Consider the following 13769-nt stretch of genomic DNA (forward strand, 5'->3'; position numbering starts at 1 on the left):
TCCTGCCCCATCTCCTCCCCCCTCCCATAGGGTAACCTGCCCCATCTCCTCTCCCACTCCGATAGGTTATCCTGCCCCATCTCCTCTCCCTCCCATAGGGTAACCTGCCCCATCTCCTCTCCCTCCCATAGGGTATCCTGCCCCATCTCCTCCCCCCTCCCATAGGGTATCCTGCCCCATCTCCTCTCCCCCTCCCACAGGGTATACTGCCCCATCTCCTCCCCCCTCCCATAGGGTATACTGCCCCATCTCCTCCCCCCTCCCATAGGGTATCCTGCCCCATCTCCTCTCCCTCCCATAGGGTAATCTGCCCCATCTCCTCCCCACTCCCATAGGGTACCCTGCCCCATCTCCTCTCCCTCCCATAGGGTAATCTGCCCCATCTCCTCTCCCCCTCCCATAGGGTATCCTGCCCCATCTCCTCCCCCTCCCACAGGGTATACTGCCCCTTCTCCTCCCCCCTCCCACAGGGTATACTGCCCCATCTCCTCCCCCCTCCCATAGGGTATACTGCCCCATCTCCTCCCCCCTCCCATAGGGTATTCTGCCCCATCTCCTCTCCCTCCCATAGGGTAATCTGCCCCATCTCCTCCCCACTCCCATAGGGTATCCTGCCCCATCTCCTCTCCCTCCCATAGGGTAATTTGCCCCATCTCCTCTCCCCCTCCCATAGGGTATCCTGCCCCATCTCCTCCCCCCTCCCATAGGGTAACCTGCCCCATCTCCTCTACCCTCCCTTAGGGTAATCTGCCCCATCTCCTCTCCCCCTCCCATAGGGTATCCTGCCCCATCTCCTCTCCCTCCCATAGGGTATCCTGCCCCATCTCCTCTCCCTCCCATAGGGTATCCTGCCCCATCTCCTCTTCATCCGAATGATCATCATCTTCCCCTCAGGCAGGGGGCGGGTCTGGAATGTGGGAGGAGCGCAGCCCACAATGGGCGGGAAACTGTGGCTGCACGGTCAGCCAATCAGCGCGGCGGACGGGGCAGGAGTGGGTGTGGTGACGGTGCAGGCTGTGCTGATGCGGCGAGGGGCGGGGCCGGTAACGCGGTGCCCGCAGACATAGAGACAGCAGCATCCGCCATCTTATCTCTGTACCGGGTACCGGGACCGCCGCGCTCGCCGCACCGAGGAGCTCGGGACCGACGCCTGACAGCCCTCCCACGTCTGGCCGCTCCCATCACCAAGGGAGGGCGGAGAAGATGCCGGGGATGTGGCGGTGCTCCCCGGCCTGCCTGCTGCTCGTCACCGGGATAGTGTGCGGGGCATGGGCCGCCCGAGGTGAGGAGGGGTCGCTGCACCGGGGCTGCCAGGGTGCGTCCTGTGGGGGCGCTGCGACATATCCCGGGGGGATGAGGATGATAAGGATGGAGCCGTGTAATCCCCCTGTCACATCCCCCCCCCCCCCCTCCATTCCAGGGTCACCTCACCCTGTGCCCATCATCCTGCGGTGCCCGTGTCACCCCCCCCCCCCCCCTCCATACCAGGGTCACCTCACCCTGTGCCTATCACCCTGCTGGTGCCCGTGTCACACAAATAACCCCCCCCCCCCCTCCCCATACCAGGGGCACCTCACCCTGTGCCCATCACCCTGCCGGTGCCCGTGTCACACTACCGCCCCCCCCCCCCCCCCCCCATACCAGAGTCACCTCACCCTGTGCCCATCACCCTGCCGGTGCCCGTGTCACCCTACCGCCCCCCCCCTCCATATCAGAGTCACCTCACCCTGTGCCCATCATCCTGCGGTGCCCGTGTCACACTAATACCCCCCTCCTCCATACCAGGGTCACCTCACCATGTGCCCATCACCCTGCCGGTGCCCATGTCACACTAATACCCCCCCATGCCAGGGTCACCTCACCCTGTGCCCATCACCCTGCTGGTGCCCGTGTCACACAAATCCCCCCCCCCCCGCCATACCAGGGTCACCTCACCCTGTGCCCATCACCCTGCCAGTGCATGTGTCACACTAATACCCCCCCACCCCATGCCAGGGTCACCTCACCCTGTGCCTATCACCCTGCTGGTGCCCGTGTCACACTAATACCCCCCCCCCCCCTCATGCCAGGGTCACCTCACCCTGTGCCTATCACCCTGCTGGCGCCCGTGTCACACCAGTACCCCCCTCCCCCTCCATGCCAGTGTCGCCTCACCCTGTTCCTATCACCCTGCTGGTCCCCTTGTCACACTAATACCCCCACCCCCATGCCAGGGTCACCTCACCCTGCTGGTGCCCATGTCACACTAATACCCACCCCTCCCATGCCAGGGGTCACCTCACCCTGCTGGTGCCCATGTCACACTAATACCCCCACCATGCCAGGGTCGCCTCACCCTGCTGTTACCGCCCTGCTGGTGCCCATGTCACACTAATACCCCCTCCGCTCCCTTCCATACCAGGGTTCACCTCACCCTGTGGTTATTACTCTACTAGTGCCCATGTTACTCTAATACCCCCTCCCCCACACACCAAGGGTCCCCTCACCCTGCAGGAGGCAGTGCTGGCAGCTATTGATCATGTGTGGGGCAGGTGGCATGGCCCGGGTGGGAATGATATATACTGTGTGCAGCGCTGATACATGTGAGTGTTACACAACCAGGTGATGTGCTCCCGCTGTGTGTAGCGCTGATACATGTGTGAGTGTTACACAACCAGGTGATGTGCTCCCGCTGTGTGTAGCGCTGATACATGTGTGAGTGTTACACAACCAGGTGATGTGCTCCCGCTGTGTGCAGCGCTGATACATGTGTGAGTGTTACACAACCAGGTGATGTGCTCCCGCTGTGTGCAGCGCTGATACATGTGTGTGTTACACAACCAGGTGATGTGCTCCCGCTGTGTGCAGCGCTGATACATGTGTGAGTGTTACACAACCAGGTGATGTGCTCCCGCTGTGTGCAGCGCTGATACATGTGTGAGTGTTACACAACCTGGTGATGTGCTCCCGCTGTGTACAGCGCTGATACATGTGTGAGTGTTACACAACCTGGTGATGTGCTCCCGCTGTGTACAGCGCTGATACATGTGTGAGTGTTACACAACCAGGTGATGTGCTCCCGCTGTGTACAGCGCTGATACATGTGAGTGTTACACAACCAGGTGATGTGCTCCCGCTGTGTGCAGCGCTGAGACATGTGTGAGTGTTACACAACCTGGTGATGTGCTCCCGCTGTGTGCAGCGCTGATACATGTGTGAGTGTTACACAACCAGGTGATGTGCTCCCGCTGTGTACAGCGCTGATACATGTGTGAGTGTTACACAACCTGGTGATGTGCTCCCGCTGTGTACAGCGCTGATACATGTGTGAGTGTTACACAACCAGGTGATGTGCTCCCGCTGTGTACAGCGCTGATACATGTGTGAGTGTTACACAACCAGGTGATGTGCTCCCGCTGTGTACAGCGCTGATACATGTGTGAGTGTTACACAACCAGGTGATGTGCTCCCGCTGTGTACAGCGCTGATACATGTGTGAGTGTTACACAACCAGGTGATGTGCTCCCGCTGTGTGCAGCGCTGATACATGTGTGAGTGTTACACAACCTGGTGATGTGCTCCCGCTGTGTGCAGCGCTGATACATGTGTGAGTGTTACACAACCAGGTGATGTGCTCCCGCTGTGTGTAGCGCTGATACATGTGTGAGTGTTACACAACCAGGTGATGTGCTCCCGCTGTGTGCAGCGCTGATACATGTGTGAGTGTTACACAACCAGGTGTTGTGCTCCCGCTGTGTGCAGCGCTGATACATGTGTGAGTGTTACACAACCAGGTGATGTGCTCCCGCTGTGTGCAGCGCTGATACATGTGTGAGTGTTACACAACCAGGTGATGTGCTCCCGCTGTGTACAGTGCTGATACATGTGTGAGTGTTACACAACCAGGTGATGTGCTCCCGCTGTGTGCAGCGCTGATACATGTGTGAGTGTTACACAACCTGGTGATGTGCTCCCGCTGTGTGCAGCGCTGATACATGTGTGAGTGTTACACAACCTGGTGATGTGCTCCCGCTGTGTGCAGCGCTGATACATGTGTGAGTGTTACACAACCAGGTGTTGTGCTCCCGCTGTGTGCAGCGCTGATACATGTGTGAGTGTTACACAACCAGGTGATGTGCTCCCGCTGTGTGCAGCGCTGATACATGTGTGTGTTACACAACCAGGTGTTGTGCTCCCACTGTGTGCAGCGCTGAGACATGTGTGAGTGTTACACAACCAGGTGATGTGCTCCCGTTGTGTGCAGCGCTGAGACATGTGTGAGTGTTACACAACCAGGTGTTGTGCTCCCGCTGTGTGCAGCGCTGATACATGTGTGAGTGTTACACAACCAGGTGATGTGCTCCCGCTGTGTGCAGCGCTGATACATGTGTGAGTGTTACACAACCAGGTGTTGTGCTCCCGCTGTGTGTAGCGCTGATACATGTGTGAGTGTTACACAACCAGGTGTTGTGCTCCCGCTGTGTGCAGCGCTGATACATGTGTGAGTGTTACACAACCAGGTGTTGTGCTCCCGCTGTGTGTAGCGCTGATACATGTGTGAGTGTTACACAACCAGGTGATGTGCTCCCGCTGTGTGCAGCGCTGATACATGTGTGAGTGTTACACAACCAGGTGATGTGCTCCCGCTGTGTGCAGCGCTGATACATGTGTGAGTGTTACACAACCAGGTGATGTGCTCCCACTGTGTGCAGCGCTGAGACATGTGTGAGTGTTACACAACCAGGTGATGTGCTCCCGTTGTGTGCAGCGCTGAGACATGTGTGAGTGTTACACAACCAGGTGTTGTGCTCCCGCTGTGTGCAGCGCTGATACATGTGTGAGTGTTACACAACCAGGTGATGTGCTCCCGCTGTGTGCAGCGCTGATACATGTGTGAGTGTTACACAACCAGGTGTTGTGCTCCCGCTGTGTGTAGCGCTGATACATGTGTGAGTGTTACACAACCAGGTGATGTGCTCCCGCAGCAGCCTCTGCAGCAGATGTTACATATCGCTTCCTCGTGTCCTGCTTCCTCCATGTGGAGAGGTACTGCGCTCCTGTCACTCACAGACTACCCCCCCCCCCCATATCTATGGTGGGCACCTCTCCCCCTCACATACGTGTACCACAGCAGGTCTCTATAGGATATGTACAGTACATGTATAAGGGCCTCCTGCTTTGTAGGACAATGGTGACATCAGTAAGTGTCGGAGCTGAATACCCCTCATCCCCCGTTATTCTGTCTTCCATACAAGATCTGGGATAATGAAGGGGATTTCTGTACTGGAGCCGCAGGGCAGACACGGCCAGCGGCCTCTCTGCAGGGTGTACATATTGGCTTTCTCTCTGGGAATGAGTAATACAGTGTGTATACAGGTATATAGCTACGATCCTGTAATCGCTCCCTTCCCCATGTCTATCTGATCTGGCTGCTTTACATCCTGATTTGTGTTTTCCTCTGGCAGACATACAGTATGTCATCATTGTGGATATGTGTTAGTGGCCATTGTCCCTGAATTGTCTGCACTGCATTCAGCCATTGTTGCTGATAAGGGGTTAATGGTGCTTCTGAATTGTAACTCTCTCCTGGCCGCCTCGGAGCGGCGAGGGACCAGTGTTGCTCTATTTGCGGGACGGGTGGTGCTGAGAAGATGTGTATATAAATATATTGAGCCCTAGTAAGACAATCCTCTGGAAATTGCTTTATTTTTGGAGTGTGCATTACTGACGTCCAATAATAGCGTGTGTCTCCTGACAAAGTGCTGGAGCCATCCGTGGAATGCCTCCTCCTTATTGTGTGTGCTGGAGGAGACTGGTAACACGGATCTACATGATGTCTGTACCCGTGTGGCCTGCCTGAAGATGACTTGTGTGTAATGTGACATGTATGTGCTATCTGTCATTACTGCGGACAGTCGTGCTGTCCGCATTGAGTAACATGACATTCGTCGCGGTGATCTGGTAACGCTTGCCGTGCAGCGTTCAGTGGAAGTAAATGCAGAACGGTTTATTACCTGGGTGTCTGGGTCCCACAAGCCATCATCTGTTATCAGGCTTCCATAAAGGAAACTTCTACGGGTGTAAATGGAAACCGTGTTATATTCCGCTGATAAGATACAGAAATAATGCTTTATGGAACGGGGTATATGATGTGTTCTACTGTGTGACCAAAGAAAGTGCTTGCGGCTTGTGTGTCTGTGTGTGTTTCGGCATGTTATACCGTGTTGGGCTGTTTGTGTCCATTGCGGTGTGTGGGACTGATGCGCCTGTTGCGGCATGCGGGGCTGTGTGTGTGCCTTGCGACGTGTTATGCCATGTTAGACTGTTTGTACAAGTTGTCGCGTGGGGCTGTTGTGGCATGTTGTTGCAGCGTGTGGGGCATTTTGTGTGCGCTGCGGTGTGTGGGACGTTTGTGTGCGCTGCGGTGTGTGGGACGTTTGTGTGCGCTGCGGTGTGTGGGACGTTTGTGTGCGTTGCGGTGTGTGGGACGTTTGTGTGCGTTGCGGTGTGTGGGACGTTTGTGTGCGTTGCGGTGTGTGGGACGTTTGTGTGCGTTGCGGTGTGTGGGACGTTTGTGTGCGTTGCGGTGTGTGGGACGTTTGTGTGCGTTGCGGTTTGTGTGTCTTGCAGTAAGTGGGTCTGTGTGTATGTTGCTGCGTGTAGGTCTGTTGATGCTCATAGCGGGTGTTGTGCTGTATAGGGCTGTTTGCGCGCACTGCGGCGTGTAGGGCTATATCCCTCATGTACATGCCACAAAGCAGTACTGCATGACAGACCCGTGGTGCACAGAGGATGGCATGCAGTGTTTGTTGCGGCGTGTAAGGCTAGGTCTCGTGTACATGCCACAAAGCAGTACTGCATGACAGACCCGTGGTGCACAGAGGATGGCATGCAGTGTTTGTTGCGGCGTGTAGGGCTAGGTCTCCTGTACATGCCACAAAGCAGTACTGCATGTCAGACCCGTGGTGCACAGAGAATGGCATGCAGTGTTTGTTGCGGCGTGTAGGGCTAGGTCTCGTGTACATGCCACAAAGCAGTACTGCATGACAGACCCGTGGTGCACAGAGGATGGCATGCAGTGTTTGTTGCGGCGTGTAGGGCTAGGTCTCCTGTACATGCCACAAAGCAGTACTGCACGACAGACCCGTGGTGCACAGAGGATGGCATGCAGTGTTTGTTGCGGCGTGTAAGGCTAGGTCTCGTGTACATGCCACAAAGCAGTACTGCATGACAGACCCGTGGTGCACAGAGGATGGCATGCAGTGTTTGTTGCGGCGTGTAGGGCTAGGTCTCCTGTACATGCCACAAAGCAGTACTGCATGACAGACCCGTGGTGCACAGAGAATGGCATGCAGTGTTTGTTGCGGCGTGTAGGGCTAGGTCTCCTGTACATGCCACAAAGCAGTACTGCATGTCAGACCCGTGGTGCACAGAGAATGGCATGCAGTGTTTGTTGCGGCGTGTAGGGCTAGGTCTCGTGTACATGCCACAAAGCAGTACTGCATGACAGACCCGTGGTGCACAGAGGATGGCATGCAGTGTTTGTTGCGGCGTGTAGGGCTAGGTCTCCTGTACATGCCACAAAGCAGTACTGCACGACAGACCCGTGGTGCACAGAGGATGGCATGCAGTGTTTGTTGCGGCGTGTAGGGCTAGGTCTCGTGTACATGCCACAAAGCAGTACTGCATGACAGACCCGTGGTGCACAGAGGATGGCATGCAGTGTTTGTTGCGGCGTGTAGGGCTAGGTCTCGTGTACATGCCACAAAGCAGTACTGCATGACAGACCCGTGGTGCACAGAGGATGGCATGCAGTGTTTGTTGCGGCGTGTAGGGCTAGGTCTCGTGTACATGCCACAAAGCAGTACTGCATGTCAGACCCGTGGTGCACAGAGGATGGCATGCAGTGTTTGTTGCGGTGTGTAGGGCTAGGTCTCGTGTACATGCCACAAAGCAGTACTGCATGACAGACCCGTGGTGCACGTGGGAAGCTGCAGAGGATGGCATGCAGTGTGCGGTGGGGGCCATTGTGCTGCTGCATCACCAGTTCTCTCCCAGGCTCTGCACATTCCTCCCGGTTGCTGTGCGCTCCGTAGATCTGTGCCCCGCAGCATTGTGTTGCTGTAAGCGATCTGTTTGGCTGGATTCCTCTGGCTGAGATTGATGGCTTGTTTCAAAGACATGCAGCTAAAAGGGGCGAGTTATTTCATTCAGGTCCTTCTGTTCCCAGCAAATAATCTGCAGGGACTCTGTGCCCCTTAGAAGTCTGGCCCCCCATCATGTGGTGTACACTGAGCCCTGATACAGCGCGGCTCATACATTGTGGCCAGTATACAGGGAGATCTGTATATACGGTGTGCTGCGTTGTACTGGTAGGAGGGCAGCCCCCTTACAGGTGTCACTGGACCAGCGGTGGGAGCTGTGCATTGATTACGTTATGTCCTCCATAGTCACATTGCTCCTCTTATACCTAGTCCTGTGCATCATCCTTAGGTTTAATGTCCCCTTGGAGACGGTATATAATGAGTCATCTAGAAGGATGTGGAGATAACACCTGCCCGCCTCACCCTCCCCCGCACATAGATTATTTGTGGAAAGTCACATTCGGTGTCAGTGGCTGAGGTTTATCATGTGTTGTACCATTGTTATCGTTAGTAAATAGCATATGTGCTGGGTGTGACGCTACAAAGCAATGCGCACCGCTGCTGCACTTACTAGTATTTGCTAGCGGCACGGTAGCTTTGTGGTTGCGTTCTTGTTTTTGGAGCGCCTCCTTTTTTCTGTACAGTGCATTTAAGGACAATAACAGTATTGCGGAAACCTAGAGCCAGTTCAGCTGAGCATTAAAATCTCTATAGTGACCTTTAACCAGTTAACTGCCATGGTCAGATCACACGCCGCCATGGCGTCCCACTTTGTTGTCCAGTTTTTGACGAGAAGATCCGTTATATACATCTGCGTAATATAATCTCTATTTTTTAAAAATACTTTTTAAACTATATTACATTTAAAAAAAAAATTGTAAAAACAATGTTATGAACGGTTTTGGCGCAACACGTGTTATTCCTGCCATTAAGCGTCGGCGCAGCACCTTGTTCTCAGACCACAGTGTGGGTTAAGTTGGCGCTGCGTACTCGGAATAAGTCTGTTCCTGTCCCCTCCCAAACCTCAGCTTGTACCATTTGGAATGTAATGAAGCGGATTGTTCCGCGGTCTCCTAAACCTGTCATATTACACCATAAAACCAACGTTCCTGCTGCACCATGTATAAACCGCCGCTCTGATTAATCGTATGGCGCATTCTGGATTGAAATATCCTTTCATATTTGTCACACCACATAGATGGCTGGTGTGTGTAAAATATAGATAGATATTTATATAATATCTCAAGAAATGACTTGGACAGCTGCTTGTGGCTATATTACAGAGGGCTAGAGGCACGATTTGGCCCTGGTGCCTCCAGACAGTGCGCCTCATGACCCAGGCATTAGTTTTCTGTGCTTTATAGAAAGTGGGCATTGTGCTGCCAGATCCATGTATTCATAGCTGGGGATAGCTTGTCTCCTAATAGTAATAAATAGACGCTGTGCGATTATAGCGCGCTATAAACGCTGTGTGTATATCGGAGTGGTGTGCTGAACAGGGCAGGCATTGCAGTGTCACAAATAGATGAATGACTGTGAGGTTCCTGGGGACGTTACCAGGCAGAGGGATGTGTGGGGAGGGGTACCGGCTCCGTCCGATCGGCTTCTGCCCCTGTACGAGCTCCGCTTGCAGCAAACACGGATGCAGAACATTAGTTGATTCTAGAGCACAGTTGGCTGCAGTGTGTGAGGACCTTTACTTTTAGCTATATTATGACACTTACTTTGTATAATATGGTGGGTACTAGGCGTACACTGAGGATAATGTGCAAGCAGGCCTCCCGCTCCCACGTAACGTGTCCGGAAACCATTGGACAGACAGCAATGTGTGGTACTGTGCCGGGATGTGTAACAGGGCAGGTTTTAAGGATATCCATGCTAATTCTCAGATGACGTAATTAGTACCCCAGTCAGTTTGATTATAACATCTGTGCACAAGGGTCAGACTACATGGGCCAAGTGGTTCTTATCTGCCGCCATAGGTGGTCATTCCGAGTTGATCGCTAGCTGCATTCGCTCGCTGTGCAAAAAAACCCGGCACTTCTGCACATGAGTATGCTGCGCAATGCGCACGCGCAACATACTATTGCAACGAACGATGTAGTTTCACACAAGGTGTAGCGATGCTTTTCAGTTGCACTGCTGGCCACAGAGTGATTGACAGGAAGAGGGCGTTTCTGGGTGTCAACTGACAGTTTTCAGGGAGTGTTCGCAAAAACGCAGGCATGACAGGAAAAGCGCAGGCGTGGCTGGCTGAACGCAGGGCGTGTTTGTGACGTCAAAACAGGGACTGAACAGTCTGAAGTCATCACAAGCGCTGAGTAGGGTTTGAGCTAAAAAAACTTTGCTGCCGCTCTGCGGGTCTTTTGTTCGCACTTCTGCTAAACTAAAATACACTCCCCAGTGGGAGGCGGCCTAGCGTTTGCACGGCTGCTAAAAACTGCTAGCGAGCGATCAACTCGGAATGACCACCAGTGTTCGGAACCACTGGCCTTTAAGATTAATTCCAGTGATATTCTGGTCTATACAGACCTATACACAGAAGGTGGACCTTTGCCGCTGCACCTAAATTACGGATACAGAGATCCATTTACGTCTCTCCCAGCGAGAGGCGTTATTGTATTTTTAACATCCGTTTGCTAGATTATTATGTATTTGTGTCCTGCAGCCGTCTCTGGGTACTTCCAGTGTCCACAAGATTGCCTGTATCCGTTCATTGGGGCTATTCCTGGGGCGTGAGGCGGGGAGACGCGTTCCTAGTGATTAGAGTCAGCCCATAATGAAGCAGCGGTCACCTCCAGACGCTGTTTTCCCCGGTATTTTGGTCTGTGTGCTGGATGCACATGGTGGGCTTCAGTGACGGCTGTACAGCATCTCTGTAATGACAGTCTCTGCACGTGGCAAGTGTTCCTGCCATTGTCCGCACAGGCGTCATCCCTCTGCAGGCACAGCACTTATTCTGACACATTATGTTGGAGCCGCTTTTATTCCCGGTATCCAGTATAGAATGTAGTTTTAAACAAGGCGAAAATCTGATGATCATAAAGCTTCACTGTCAAATGGATTATTGCGATTTCAGAGATGCCTACAATCTGCTGTGCAGTAATGTATCCTCAGGCTCCTAATTACAGCCGTTCCTGAGCCCTGGGATTGCAGCAGCTATTGTCAGTCCTATTTCCTGGTGTCAATACAGGATTCAGTTTACTTTGTGCAGTGTTTGTATAAAGCGTCCTATTTATTCTCCGTGTACAGCTATAGGCCGTGCTGCATTCACACCCTTATTCCTGCATACTGGTTATATATGGTTTTACTTTTTTACCTTGTTGGTGAAGCTGCTGATACTGTACAGAGAGCTGGTTCTGCATTGTGTCGGTAGTGCAGGACTCGGGTGAGCAGAATGTCGGTGAAGCTGCTGATCCTGTACAGAGAGCTGGTTCTGCATCGTGTCGGTAGTGCAGGACTTTGGTTAGTGGAATGTCGGTGAAGCTGCTGGTTCTGCATTGTGTCGGTAGTGCAGGACTCGGGTTAGCGGAATGTTATTGAAGCTGCTGATCCTGTACAGAGAGCTGGTTCTGCATTGTGTGGGTAGTGCAGGACTCGGGTTAGTGGAATGTCGGTGAAGCTGCTGGTTCTGCATTGTGTCGGTAGTGCAGGACTCTGGTTAGCAGGAATGTCGGTGAAGCTGCTGATACTGTACAGAGAGCTGGTTCTGCATTGTGTCGGTAGTGCAGGACTCAGGTTAGTGGAATGTCGGTGAAGCTGCTGGTTCTGCATTGTGTCGGTAGTGCAGGACTCGGGTTAGCAGGAATGTCGGTGAAGCTGCTGATACTGTACAGAGAGCTGGTTCTGCATTGTGTCGGTAGTGCAGGACTCAGGTTAGTGGAATGTCGGTGAAGCTGCTGGTTCTGCATTGTGTCGGTAGTGCAGGACTTGGGTTAGCGGAATGTCTGTGAAGCTGCCGATCCTGTACAGAGAGCTGGTTCTGCATCGTGTCGGTAGTGCAGGACTCGGGTTAGTGGAATGTCGGTGAAGCTGCTGATACTGTACAGAGAGCTGGTTCTGCATTGTCGGTAGAGCAGGACTCGGGTTAGCTTAGTGTCTGTGAAGCTGCTGGTTCTGCATTGTGTCGGTAGTGCAGGACTTGGGTTAGCGGAATGTCGGTGAAGCTGCTGAAACTGTACAGAGAGCTGGTTCTGCATTGTGTCGGTAGTGCAGGACTCGGGTTAGCGTAGTGTCTGTGAAGCTGCTGGTTCTGCATTGTGTCGGTAGTGCAGGACTTGGGTTAACGGAATTTCTGTGAAGCTGCTGGTTCTGCATTGTGTCGGTAGTGCAGGACTCGGGTTAGCGGAATGTCTGTGAAGCTGCCGATCCTGTACAGAGAGCTGGTTCTGCATCGTGTCTGTAGTGCAGGAGTCGGGTTAGTGGAATGTCGGTGAAGCTGCTGACACTGTACAGCATGGGTCTTCATCCTGTGGCCCTCCAGCTGCTGTGAAACGACACATCCCAGCATGCCCTGCCACAGTTTTGCTATTAAGGTATGCTAAAACTGAGGCAGGGCATGCTGGGATGTGTAGTTCCACAGCAGCTGGAGGGTCGCAGGTTGAAGACCCATGCTGTACAGAGAGCTGGTTCTGCATTGTGTCGGTAGTGCAGGACTCGGGTTAGCGTAGTGTCTGTGGAGCTGCTGGTTCTGCATTGTCGGTAGTGCAGGACTTGGGTTAGCGGAATGTCGGTGAAGCTGCTGATACTGTACAGAGAGCTGGTTCTGCATTGTGTCGGTAGTGCAGGACTCGGGTTAGCGTAGTGTCTGTGAAGCTGCTGGTTCTGCATTGTGTCGGTAGTGCAGGACTTGGGTTAGCGGAATGTCGGTGAAGCTGCTGATACTGTACAGAGAGCTGGTTCTGCATCATGTCGGTAGTGCAGGACTCTGGTTAGTGGAGTGTCGGTGAAGCTGCTGATACTGTATAGAGAGCTGGTTCTGCATTGTGTCGGTAGTGCAGGACTCGAGTTAGTGGAGTGTCGGTGAAGCTGCTGATACTGTATAGAGAGCTGGTTCTGCATTGTGTGGGTATTGCAGGACTCCTGTTAGTGGAATGTTGGTGAAGCTGCTGGTTCTGCATTGTGTCGGTAGTTCAGGACTCGGGTTAGCAGTAATGTCGGTGAAGCTGCTGATACTGTGCAGAGAGCTGGTTCTGCATCGTGTCGGTAGTGCAGGACTCGGGTTAGTGGAATGTCGGTGAAGCTGCTGATATTGTACAGAGAGCTGGTTCTGCATTGTGTCGGTAGTGCAGGACTCTGGTTAGCAGGAATGTTGGTGAAGCTGCTGATACTGTACAGAGAGTTGGTTCTGCATCGTGTCGGTAGTGCAGGACTCGGGTTAGCGTAGTGTCTGTGAAGCTGCTGGTTCTGCATTGTGTCGGTAGTGCAGGACTTGGGTTAGCGGAATGTCGGTGAAGCTGCTGATACTGTACAGGGAGTTGGTTCTGCATTGTGTCGGTAGTGCAGGACTCGGGTTAGTGGAATGTCGGTGAAGCTGCTGATACTGTACAGAGAGCTGGTTCTGCATAGTGTCGGTAGTGCAGGACTCGGGTTAGTGGAATGTCGGTGAAGCTGCTGATACTGTACAGAGAGCTGGTTCTGCATTGT

General features: G+C 53.4%; 1 protein-coding gene across 1 annotated transcript in view; it reads left to right on the forward strand.

Annotated features, from left to right (window-relative positions):
• Positions 1 to 1014: 1014 nt before the first annotated feature.
• The window catches only part of CLSTN1 (calsyntenin 1), a 72793-nt gene continuing 60038 nt past the window's right edge, over positions 1015 to 13769 (forward strand). The window contains 1 exon segment of the mRNA XM_063943834.1: positions 1015 to 1282. Coding sequence (XP_063799904.1) covers positions 1204 to 1282 — 79 coding nt within the window. The 5' untranslated portion in view covers positions 1015 to 1203.

Source organism: Pseudophryne corroboree, chromosome 10 (genome assembly GCF_028390025.1).
Source record: "Pseudophryne corroboree isolate aPseCor3 chromosome 10, aPseCor3.hap2, whole genome shotgun sequence".
NCBI classification, from domain to species: domain Eukaryota; kingdom Metazoa; phylum Chordata; class Amphibia; order Anura; family Myobatrachidae; genus Pseudophryne; species Pseudophryne corroboree.